Source organism: Salmo salar, chromosome ssa16 (assembly GCF_905237065.1).
Source record: "Salmo salar chromosome ssa16, Ssal_v3.1, whole genome shotgun sequence".
Taxonomy (NCBI): domain Eukaryota; kingdom Metazoa; phylum Chordata; class Actinopteri; order Salmoniformes; family Salmonidae; genus Salmo; species Salmo salar.
Genome location: NC_059457.1, coordinates 93,503,076 through 93,515,575, shown reverse-complemented (window position 1 = coordinate 93,515,575; position 12,500 = coordinate 93,503,076). Strand labels below are relative to the sequence as shown.

Genomic DNA, 12,500 nt, shown 5'->3' with positions numbered 1-12,500 from the left:
TTACAGATTAAACCATGAGGATATACAGGACCGACCATCCATGATATCTGTATTACAGATTAAACCATGAGGATATACAGGACCGACCATCCATGATATCTGTATTACAGATTAAACCATGAGGATATACAGGACCGACCATCCATGATATCTGTATTACAGATTAAACCATGAGGATATACAGGACCGACCATCCATGATATCTGTATTACAGATTAAACCATGAGGATATACAGGACCCGACCATCCATGATATCTGTATTACAGATTAAACCATGAGGATATACAGGACCGACCATCCATGATATCTGTATTACAGATTAAACCATGAGGATATACAGGACCGACCATCCATGATATCTGTATTACAGATTAAACCATGAGGATATACAGGACCGACCATCCATGATATCTGTATTACAGATTAAACCATGAGGATATACAGGACCGACCATCCATGATATCTGTATTACAGATTAAACCATGAGGATATACAGGACCGACCATCCATGATATCTGTATTACAGATTAAACCATGAGGATATACAGGACCGACCATCCATGATATCTGTATTACAGATTAAACCATGAGGATATACAGGACCGACCATCCATGATATCTGTATTACAGATTAAACCATGAGGATATACAGGACCGACCATCCATGATATCTGTATTACAGATTAAACCATGAGGATATACAGGACCGACCATCCATGATATGTGTATTACAGATTAAACCATGAGGATATACAGGACCGACCATCCATGATATCTGTATTACAGATTAAACCATGAGGATATACAGGACCGACCATCCATGATATCTGTATTACAGATTAAACCATGAGGATATACAGGACCGACCATCCATGATATCTGTATTACAGATTAAACCATGAGGATATACAGGACCGACCATCCATGATATCTGTATTACAGATTAAACCATGAGGATATACAGGACCGACCATCCATGATATCTGTATTACAGATTAAACCATGAGGATATACAGGACCGACCATCCATGATATCTGTATTACAGATTAAACCATGAGGATATACAGGACCGACCATCCATGATATCTGTATTACAGATTAAACCATGAGGATATACAGGACCGACCATCCATGATATCTGTATTACAGATTAAACCATGAGGATATACAGGACCGACCATCCATGATATCTGTATTACAGATTAAACCATGAGGATATACAGGACCGACCATCCATGATATCTGTATTACAGATTAAACCATGAGGATATACAGGACCGACCATCCATGATATCTGTATTACAGATTAAACCATGAGGATATACAGGACCGACCATCCATGATATCTGTATTACAGATTAAACCATGAGGATATACAGGACCGACCATCCATGATATCTGTATTACAGATTAAACCATGAGGATATACAGGACCGACCATCCATGATATCTGTATTACAGATTAAACCATGAGGATATACAGGACCGACCATCCATGATATGTGTATTACAGATTAAACCATGAGGATATACAGGACCGACCATCCATGATATCTGTATTACAGATTAAACCATGAGGATATACAGGACCGACCATCCATGATATCTGTATTACAGATTAAACCATGAGGATATACAGGACCGACCATCCATGATATCTGTATTACAGATTAAACCATGAGGATATACAGGACCGACCATCCATGATATCTGTATTACAGATTAAACCATGAGGATATACAGGACCGACCATCCATGATATCTGTATTACAGATTAAACCATGAGGATATACAGGACCGACCATCCATGATATCTGTATTACAGATTAAACCATGAGGATATACAGGACCGACCATCCATGATATCTGTATTACAGATTAAACCATGAGGATATACAGGACCGACCATCCATGATATCTGTATTACAGATTAAACCATGAGGATATACAGGACCGACCATCCATGATATCTGTATTACAGATTAAACCATGAGGATATACAGGACCGACCATCCATGATATCTGTATTACAGATTAAACCATGAGGATATACAGGACCGACCATCCATGATATCTGTATTACAGATTAAACCATGAGGATATACAGGACCGACCATCCATGATATCTGTATTACAGATTAAACCATGAGGATATACAGGACCGACCATCCATGATATCTGTATTACAGATTAAACCATGAGGATATACAGGACCGACCATCCATGATATCTGTATTACAGATTAAACCATGAGGATATACAGGACCGACCATCCATGATATCTGTATTACAGATTAAACCATGAGGATATACAGGACCGACCATCCATGATATCTGTATTACAGATTAAACCATGAGGATATACAGGACCGACCATCCATGATATCTGTATTACAGATTAAACCATGAGGATATACAGGACCGACCATCCATGATATCTGTATTACAGATTAAACCATGAGGATATACAGGACCGACCATCCATGATATCTGTATTACAGATTAAACCATGAGGATATACAGGACCGACCATCCATGATATCTGTATTACAGATTAAACCATGAGGATATACAGGACCGACCATCCATGATATCTGTATTACAGATTAAACCATGAGGATATACAGGACCGACCATCCATGATATCTGTATTACAGATTAAACCATGAGGATATACAGGACCGACCATCCATGATATCTGTATTACAGATTAAACCATGAGGATATACAGGACCGACCATCCAAGATATGTGAGGTAACTTGGTGACGTAATCTGTCAGTTTGAAACAGCACCAGATGTGAGGTAACTTGGTGACGTAATCTGTCAGTTTGAAACAGCACCAGATCTGAGGTAACTTGGTGACGTAATCTGTCAGTTTGAAACAGCACCAGATGTGAGGTAACTTGGTGACGTAATCTGTCAGTTTGAAACAGCACCAGATCTGAGGTAACTTGGTGACGTAATCTGTCAGTTTGAAACAGCACCAGATCTGAGGTAACTTGGTGACGTAATCTGTCAGTTTGAAACAGCACCAGATGTGAGGTAACTTGGTGACGTAATCTGTCAGTTTGAAACAGCACCAGATCTGAGGTAACTTGGTGACGTAATCTGTCAGTTTTAAACAGCACCAGATGTGAGGTAACTTGGTGACGTAATCTGTCAGTCTCACCACCCAGAGAGGTCGTGACCCCGTACTCATCCAGCTTGATGGCCGACTCATCCACCGTTTTACCGGCCGCTGCAGGGACGGTCTCCTGGGACTCACTGCCCATCGCCTCCTCCTCATCCTCCTCTTCATCATACACACGCTTCTTAGAAGACTTCCTCTCTGGAGGAAGACAGACAAGACAGACAGACAGACAGACAGAGACAGGAGGGATGGAGAGAGACAGAGACAGGAGGGAGTAAAGAGAGAGACAGGAGGGGTGTAATTAAGGAGAAATTGGCTGAGCCGTGAGTCTTACAACTGGGACACTCGGTGAGACATGTCCATCACCAAAGAGAAAGACAGTTGATAGAAGATGACATTGTTCTGAAATCAGCTCTCACTGTAGTGTCCCTGTGACTAAAATACATTTTAATCACAGTGATTGCTCCTCTCAGAGAGTGTTATTGTCAGACACATGCAGCTGACTGCCTGTTAACGAGACGTTGAATTTCATTGAATTCTATGTCAGGCAGAAATTAGTATTTAGATCAGGAAAGTTTCCTCTCTCAACCTATACAAGTCAGAATGTTGAATTTAATTATATTTTTAAATGTACTTTACCAGTTGTCTGTGCGGTCGGGCCTTTTGGTGGTAGGAACGTGAGACAACACATCCACAGGAAAGTAGAATTACAACAACTTTTCAAAGTGATGGATTCAATCAACCTCAAGCCACGAGACGAAAATAGACGCACACACGCCGAGCTCGTGATTACATTATATATTTGATTCAACCTTTATTTAACCTTTATTTAACCATGCAAGTCAGTTAAGAACAAATTATTATTATTTACAATATTTACAATGACGCACTTACATGGTTCCGTTCATGTGACAAAGACGTCACGCTGCTTGCTTAGCAAGTACCACTTCCTCCTGATTGGACACATAGCTGGCGCGAATTTAGGACCTCTCTGCCTCCTGAAGCATCTTACCAGTTGGAGCCATGGAAAACACTTCCGGCTGAGGAGCACGTTTGACACTACGCTGTTCGGGGACACTTCCGGCTGAGGAGCACGTTTGACACTACGCTGTTCGGGGACACTTCCGGCTGAGGAGCACGTTTGACACTACGCTGTTCGGGGACACTTCCGGCTGAGGAGCACGTTTGACACTACGCTGTTCGGGGGACACTTCCGGCTGAGGAGCACGTTTGACACTACGCTGTTCGGGGACACTTCCGGCTGAGGAGCACGTTTGACCCGACGCTGTTCGGGGACACTTCTGGCTGAGGAGCACGTTTGACCCGACGCTGAGGGGACACTTCCGGCTGAGGAGCACGTTTGACCCGACGCTAGAGGGGACACTTCCGGCTGAGGAGCACGTTTGACCCGACGCTGTTCGGGGACACTTCTGGCTGAGGAGCACGTTTGACCCGACGCTGGAGGGGACACTTCCGGCTGAGGAGCACGTTTGACCCGACGCTGGAGGGGACACTTCCGGCTGAGGAGCACGTTTGACCCGACACTGTTCGGGGACACTTCCGGCTGAGGAGCACGTTTGACCCGACGCTGTTCGGGGACACTTCTGGCTGAGGAGCACGTTTGACCCGACGCTGGAGGGGACACTTCCGGCTGAGGAGCACGTTTGACCCGACGCTGGAGGGGACACTTCGGGCTGAGGAGCACGTTTGACCCGACGCTAGAGGGGACACTTCCGGCTGAGGAGCACGTTTGACCCGACGCTGTTCGGGGACACTTCTGGCTGAGGAGCACGTTTGACACTACGCTGTTCGGGGACATTTCCGGCTGAGGAGCACGTTCCTCATGTTTCAGGTGACAGACATCTGAATGTTCTACCAGCACCTTTGAAAAGTTGATTTAATTCTATTTTCCTGTGGATATATTGTCTCACATTCCTACCTGTAAAACAAACAAAACACTGCACAGACAAACGGCAAAGTACGTTCAGATGTCATTTTATTCAACATTCTGGCTTTGTAGAGGTCATTAGTGGGAACATCCCTGATTCAAACGCTCATGTCTCCCCGACGTCGGGTCTCCAGACTAAGGCAGTCTGCAGCATCTTGAAGTTAGTCTGTTTTTCCAGCTCCTATACTACTACTATACTATAGGTTCTTGCTAGCTACTATACTACTACTACTACTACTACTACTACTACTACTACTACTACTACTACTACTACAGGTATTAGCTAGGTAGAATGGTTAGGTAGTGTTACACAGAATGCATGTCTATCTCCCATGCCTCAGCATCATGCTATAATTACCATCACAACACCAAGTGAAACCGCAACATGAGCTGGAGTAATAAATAATTCACTTTCCGGAACATCTAGATACTCACCCCGGTCTCCCCTATCTTTCTTCCCCATGATATTATTATTATTAGCTTGTTCCGAAAAACAACTTGCTTCGTCAAACCATGTTAAACGAAGGTGAGAAACACTAAGAAGTAACTGCGATGCGACTGACTCGTTTTCCTCCTTGTGTGGAAATGATCATGTGACCTACGAATTCCGCTTGTTGATTGGATATCGGTATTGTTTACTTCCGGTGGTAGAGGTCAGATTCGATTTCCGGATTTCCGGGTTTCGCTGTCGTTTTTTCCCCTCCTTCTCGTCGAGGTGTTTATTGTTGTAAAAGTAGGTAATTAATAATAATCGGTAATCATGTCAGATGATGATTTAATCGGACCTGCTTTACCTCCGTCGTTCAGAAAAAGCAGCAGTGATGATTCTGATGATGAGGAAGGATGTGAGTAAAGTTAGTAGTGGTTTAAATCCACAGGATTTTTTTTTAGACTAGTGTCATCAGATACTATGCTGTCATATCCACGGCTTAGTTATCTTTCTGCTTTTACTGTATTGTTCAATGGAAAAAGCCAGTGTCTGTTAATGGTGTTTTCCTACCTAAGATGTGCTGTCTTCTCCAATAGTTGCAGGTCCTGCTCTTCCTCCCGGATACAAACCGGAGTTGCTCTCCAGCTCGGAGGATGACTTTGTCCAGGAGGAGGTGGACGTGGTGATGAAGAGACGAAACAAGACGAGCAGCAGACACGGTAGAGGGACGACCAGGGATGGACCCACCACAGAGTAACACATTTACACTCACTTCTACATTTAAACTAACGTCAAACACCTTCATTTCCTCATTGTCTGTGAAGGAAAGCGCGTGTAAAATGCCTGAAATGGACTGTCTGCATCATTCTGTAGAAAACAGCACAGAGTAGAAGAGGCGGTGAGAAGAAGGCTTGGGGATGATGATGATGATGATGATGGTTTCTTCGGACCAGCTCTTCCTCCTGGGTTCTCAAACCCACAGGCTTCACCAGAGAGGTAACCAAGACAACACAACTAGATCTCCCTGCTTTAAACAGACATATTAAAATGATATGTCAGCTAGTTCTCTCTCTGCTTTAAACAGACATATTAAATGATATGTCAGCTAGTTCTCTCTCTGCTTTAAACAGACATATTAAATGATATGTCAGCTAGTTCTCTCTCTGCTTTAAACAGACATATTAAATGATATGTCAGCTAGTTCTCTCTCTGCTTTAAACAGACATATTAAAATGATATGTCAGCTAGTTCTCTCTCTGCTTTAAACAGACATATTAAAATGATATGTCAGCTAGTTCTCTCTGCTTTAAACAGACATATTAAAATGATATGTCAGCTAGTTCTCTCTCTGCTTTAAACAGACATATTAAAATGATATGTCAGCTAGTTCTCTCTCTGCTTTAAACAGACATATTAAATGATATGTCAGCTAGTTCTCTCTCTGCTTTAAACAGACATATTAAATGATATGTCAGCTAGTTCTCTCTCTGCTTTAAACAGACATATTAAATGATATGTCAGCTAGTTCTCTCTGCTTTAAACAGACATATTATATGATATGTCAGCTAGTCCTATCTGCTTTAAACAGACATATTAAATGATATGTCAGCTAGTTCTCTCTGCTTTAAACAGACATATTAAATGATATGTCAGCTAGTTCTCTCTGCTTTAAACAGACATATTAAATGATATGTCAGCTAGTTCTCTCTGCTTTAAACAGACATATTATATGATATGTCAGCTAGTCCTATCTGCTTTAAACAGACATATTAAATGATATGTCAGCTAGTTCTCTCTGCTTTAAACAGACATATTAAATGATATGTCAGCTAGTTCTCTCTGCTTTAAACAGACATATTAAATGATATGTCAGCTAGTTCTCTCTCTGCTTTAAACAGACATATTAAATGATATGTCAGCTAGTCCTCTCTGCTTTAAACAGACATATTAAATGATATGTCAGCTAGTTCTCTCTGCTTTAAACAGACATATTAAATGATATGTCAGCTAGTTCTCTCTCTGCTTTAAACAGACATATTAAATGATATGTCAGCTAGTTCTCTCTGCTTTAAACAGACATATTAAATGATATGTCAGCTAGTCCTCTCTCTGCTTTAAACAGACATATTAAATGATATGTCAGCTAGTTCTCTCTCTGCTTTAAACAGACATATTAAATGATATGTCAGCTAGTCCTCTCTCTGTGTTAAACAGACATATTAAATGATATGTCAGCTAGTCCTCTCTGCTTTAAACAGACATATTAAATGATATGTCAGCTAGTCCTCTCTGCTTTAAACAGACATATTAAATGATATGTCAGCTAGTTCTCTCTGCTTTAAACAGACATATTAAATGATATGTCAGCTAGTTCTCTCTGCTTTAAACAGACATATTAAATGATATGTCAGCTAGTTCTCTCTCTGCTTTAAACAGACATATTAAAATGATATGTCAGCTAGTTCTCTCTGCTTTAAACAGACATATTATATGATATGTCAGCTAGTTCTCTCTGCTTTAAACAGACATATTAAATGATATGTCAGCTAGTTCTCTCTGCTTTAAACAGACATATTAAATGATATGTCAGCTAGTTCTCTCTCTGCTTTAAACAGACATATTAAATGATATGTCAGCTAGTTCTCTCTCTGCTTTAAACAGACATATTAAATGATATGTCAGCTAGTTCGCCCTACTTTAAACAGACATATTAAATGATATGTCAGCTAGTTCTCTCTCTGCTTTAAACAGACATATTAAATGATATGTCAGCTAGTTCTCTCTCTGCTTTAAACAGACATATTAAATGATATGTCAGCTAGTTCTCTCTGCTTTAAACAGACATATTAAATGATATGTCAGCTAGTCCTCTCTCTGCTTTAAACAGACATATTAAATGATATGTCAGCTAGTCCTATCTGCTTTAAACAGACATATTAAATGATATGTCAGCTAGTTCTCTCTGCTTTAAACAGACATATTAAATGATATGTCAGCTAGTCCTCTCTGCTTTAAACAGACATATTAAATGATATGTCAGCTAGATCTCTCTGCTTTAAACAGACATATTAATTGATATGTCAGCTAGTTCTCTCTCTGCTTTAAACAGACATATTAAATGATATGTCAGCTAGTCCTCTCTCTGCTTTAAACAGACATATTAAATGATATGTCAGCTAGTTCTCTCTGCTTTAAACAGACATATTAAATGATATGTCAGCTAGTCCTCTCTGCTTTAAACAGACATATTAAATGATATGTCAGCTAGTTCTCTCTCTGCTTTAAACAGACATATTAAATGATATGTCAGCTAGTCCTCTCTCTGCTTTAAACAGACATATTAATTGATATGTCAGCTAGTCCTCTCTCTGCTTTAAACAGACATATTAAATGATATGTCAGCTAGTTCTCTCTGCTTTAAACAGACATATTAATTGATATGTCAGCTAGTTCTCTCTCTGCTTTAAACAGACATATTAAATGATATGTCAGCTAGTCCTCTCTCTGCTTTAAACAGACATATTAAATGATATGTCAGCTAGTCCTCTCTGCTTTAAACAGACATATTAAATGATATGTCAGCTAGTTCTCTCTGTGTTAAACAGACATATTAAATGATATGTCAGCTAGTCCTCTCTCTGCTTTAAACAGACATATTAAATGATATGTCAGCTAGTTCTCTCTGCTTTAAACAGACATATTAAATGATATGTCAGCTAGTTCTCTCTGTGTTAAACAGACATATTAAATGATATGTCAGCTAATTCTCTCTGTGTTAAACAGACATATTAAATGATATGTCAGCTAGTCCTCTCTCTGCTTTAAACAGACATATTAAATGATATGTCAGCTAGTCCTCTCTCTGCTTTAAACAGACATATTAAATGATATGTCAGCTAGTCCTCTCTGCTTTAAACAGACATATTAAATGATATGTCAGCTAGTTCTCTCTGTGTTAAACAGACATATTAAATGATATGTCAGCTAGTCCTCTCTCTGCTTTAAACAGACATATTAAATGATATGTCAGCTAGTTCTCTCTGCTTTAAACAGACATATTAAATGATATGTCAGCTAGTTCTCTCTGTGTTAAACAGACATATTAAATGATATGTCAGCTAGTTCTCTCTGTGTTAAACAGACATATTAAATGATATGTCAGCTAGTCCTCTCTCTGCTTTAAACAGACATATTAAATGATATGTCAGCTAGTTCTCTCTGTGTTAAACAGACATTAAATGATATGTCAGCTAGTTCTCTCTGTGTTAAACAGACATATTAAATGATATGTCAGCTAGTCCTCTCTCTGTGTTAAACAGACATATTAAATGATATGTCAGCTAGTCCTCTCTCTGTGTTAAACAGGCATATTAAATGATATGTCAGCTAGTTCTCTCTGTGTTAAACAGACATATTAAATGATATGTCAGCTAGTCCTCTCTCTGTGTTAAACAGACATATTAAATGATATGTCAGCTAGTTCTCTCTGTGTTAAACAGACATATTAAATTATATGTCAGCTAGTTCTCTCTGTGTTAAACAGACATATTAAATGATATGTCAGCTAGTCCTCTCTCTGCTTTTAACAGACATATTAAATGATATGTCAGCTAGTTCTCTCTGTGTTAAACAGACATATTAAATGATATGTCAGCTAGTTCTCTCTGTGTTAGACAGACATATTAAATGATATGTCAGCTAGTTCTCTCTGTGTTAAACAGACATATTAAATGATATGTCAGCTAGTCCTCTCTCTGCTTTAAACAGACATATTAAATGATATGTCAGCTAGTTCTCTCTCTGTGTTAAACAGACATATTAAATGATATGTCAGCTAGTCCTCTCTGCTTTAAACAGACTTATTAAATGATATGTCAGCTAGTCCTCTCTGCTTTAAACAGACATATTAAATGATATGTCAGCTAGTCCTCTCTCTGTGTTAAACAGACATATTAAATGATATGTCAGCTAGTCCTCTCTCTGTGTTAAACAGACATATTAAATGATATGTCAGCTAGTCCTCTCTCTGTGTTAAACAGACATATTAAATGATATGTCAGCTAGTCCTCTCTCTGTGTTAAACAGACATATTAAATTATATGTCAGCCAGTCCTCTCTCTGTGTTAAACAGACATATTAAATGATATGTCAGCCAGTCCTCTCTCTGTGTTAAACAGACATATTAATTGATATGTCAGCCAGTCATGCATATATTTTCCAATAACTTGTCTAAATGTTTTTATTGGTTTGTGTTGAGTTGATTGATTCTCTTTTCTACCTCCCCTAGGCCAGCTGTGTTGGGCCCAGCCTTACCCCCAGGATTTCACAGACCGGTATCTGATGATGAAGATGATGATGACGGTGAGGATGACTTCCCTCGGCCAGTCCTGCCACCGGGCTTCACAGCAGAATCCTCCAGCAGTGATGAAGAGGAGGAGGAGGAGGAGGATGAAGAGGTGATCGGGCCCATGCCTGCTCAAGGTGCCATCCGGGACTCCGTGGCTTTGGACATCGAACGCAGAGCTCAGAAGATGAAGGACAGACTGACAGGAGCAGATGTGAGAACCTCACCGCCACTTATTCTACATCTAGACTCTTATTCTACATCCAGACTCTTATTCTACATCTAGACTCTTATTCTACGTCTAGACTCTTATTCTACGTCTAGACTCTTATTCTACGTCTAGACTCTTATTCTACGTCCAGACTCTTATTCTACGTCCAGACTCTTATTCTACGTCCAGACTCTTATTCTACGTCCAGACTCTTATTCTACGTCCAGACTCTTATTCTACGTCCAGACTCTTATTCTACGTCCAGACTCTTATTCTACGTCCAGACTCTTATTCTACGCCCAGACTCTTATTCTACGTCCAGACTCTTATTCTACGTCCAGACTCTTATTCTACGTCCAGACTCTTATTCTACGTCCAGACTCTTATTCTACGTCCAGACTCTTATTCTACGTCCAGACTCTCGTTCTACGTCCAGACTCTCGTTCTACGTCCAGACTCTCGTTCTACGTCCAGACTCTCGTTCTACGTCCAGACTCTCGTTCTACGTTCTTATTCTACGTCCAGACTCTCGTTCTACGTCCAGACTCTCGTTCTACGTTCTTATTCTACGTCCAGACTCTCGTTCTACGTCCAGACTCTCGTTCTACGTCCAGACTCTCGTTCTACGTCCAGACTCTCGTTCTACGTCCAGACTCTCGTTCTACGTTCTTATTCTACGTCCAGTCTCTTGTTCTACGTCCAGACTGGGGGGGGCTGCATCATTAGTGGGGGACGAGACATGTTTACTGTTGAGTTGTTTACTGTTGAGTTGTTTACTGTTGAGTTGTTTACCGTTGAGTTGTTTACCGTTGAGTTGTTTACTGTTGAGTTGTTTACTGTTGAGTTGTTTACCGTTGAGTTGTTTACCGTTGAGTTGTTTACTGTTGAGTTGTTTACTGTTGAGTTGTTTACCGTTGAGTTGTTTACCGTTGAGTTGTTTACCGTTGAGTTGTTTACTGTTGAGTTGTTTACTGTTGAGTTGTTTACCGTTGAGTTGTTTACCGTTGAGTTGTTTACCGTTGAGTTGTTTACCGTTGAGTTGTTTACCGTTGAGTTGTTTACCGTTGAGTTGTTTACCGTTGAGTTGTTTACCGTTGAGTTGTTTACTGTTGAGTTGTTTACTGTTGAGTTGTTTACTGTTGAGTTGTTTACTGTTGAGTTGACCAGTAATTTGTTCATCTTTATGGTGCTTGACTCCGCCACCAGGTGGCGCCCTTAGGAACATGCTCATTGGGTGATTCTCATACGTTGTGTTCAATCGTGCAAAACATTTTTTTTTTTTTACTGTTTAATAGGACAAATTTTAATTCCTCTTATTTCGAATCATTTTCCCCACGTTTGTTCCTACTGAACAGACCCCAGGTCAGATGGTAGAATGAGTTGACAGCCTCCTAATGAACAGACCCCAGGTCAGATGGTAGAGTGAGTTGACAG

The 12,500-nt window shown here is 40.1% G+C and overlaps 1 protein-coding gene and 1 pseudogene across 2 annotated transcripts in view; one reads left to right on the top strand and one right to left on the bottom strand.

The window, feature by feature from the left end:
• Nucleotides 1-5,674, bottom strand: part of LOC106593158 (general transcription and DNA repair factor IIH helicase subunit XPB-like) — an 81,078-nt pseudogene extending 75,404 nt beyond the window's left edge.
• A 55-nt stretch (nt 5,675-5,729) lies between these two features.
• Nucleotides 5,730-12,500, top strand: part of LOC106575004 (GPALPP motifs-containing protein 1) — a 13,177-nt gene continuing 6,406 nt past the window's right edge. Inside the window, exons 1-4 of one of the 2 annotated variants that reach the window (XM_014151130.2) lie at nt 5,730-5,926; nt 6,108-6,264; nt 6,385-6,507; nt 10,799-11,069. In XM_014151130.2, coding sequence (XP_014006605.1) covers nt 5,842-5,926; nt 6,108-6,264; nt 6,385-6,507; nt 10,799-11,069 — 636 coding nt within the window. In that variant the 5' untranslated portion in view covers nt 5,730-5,841. The remainder of the gene's footprint in view (nt 5,927-6,107; nt 6,265-6,384; nt 6,508-10,798; nt 11,070-12,500) is intronic. The other variant, XM_045698429.1, reaches the window with a different exon arrangement.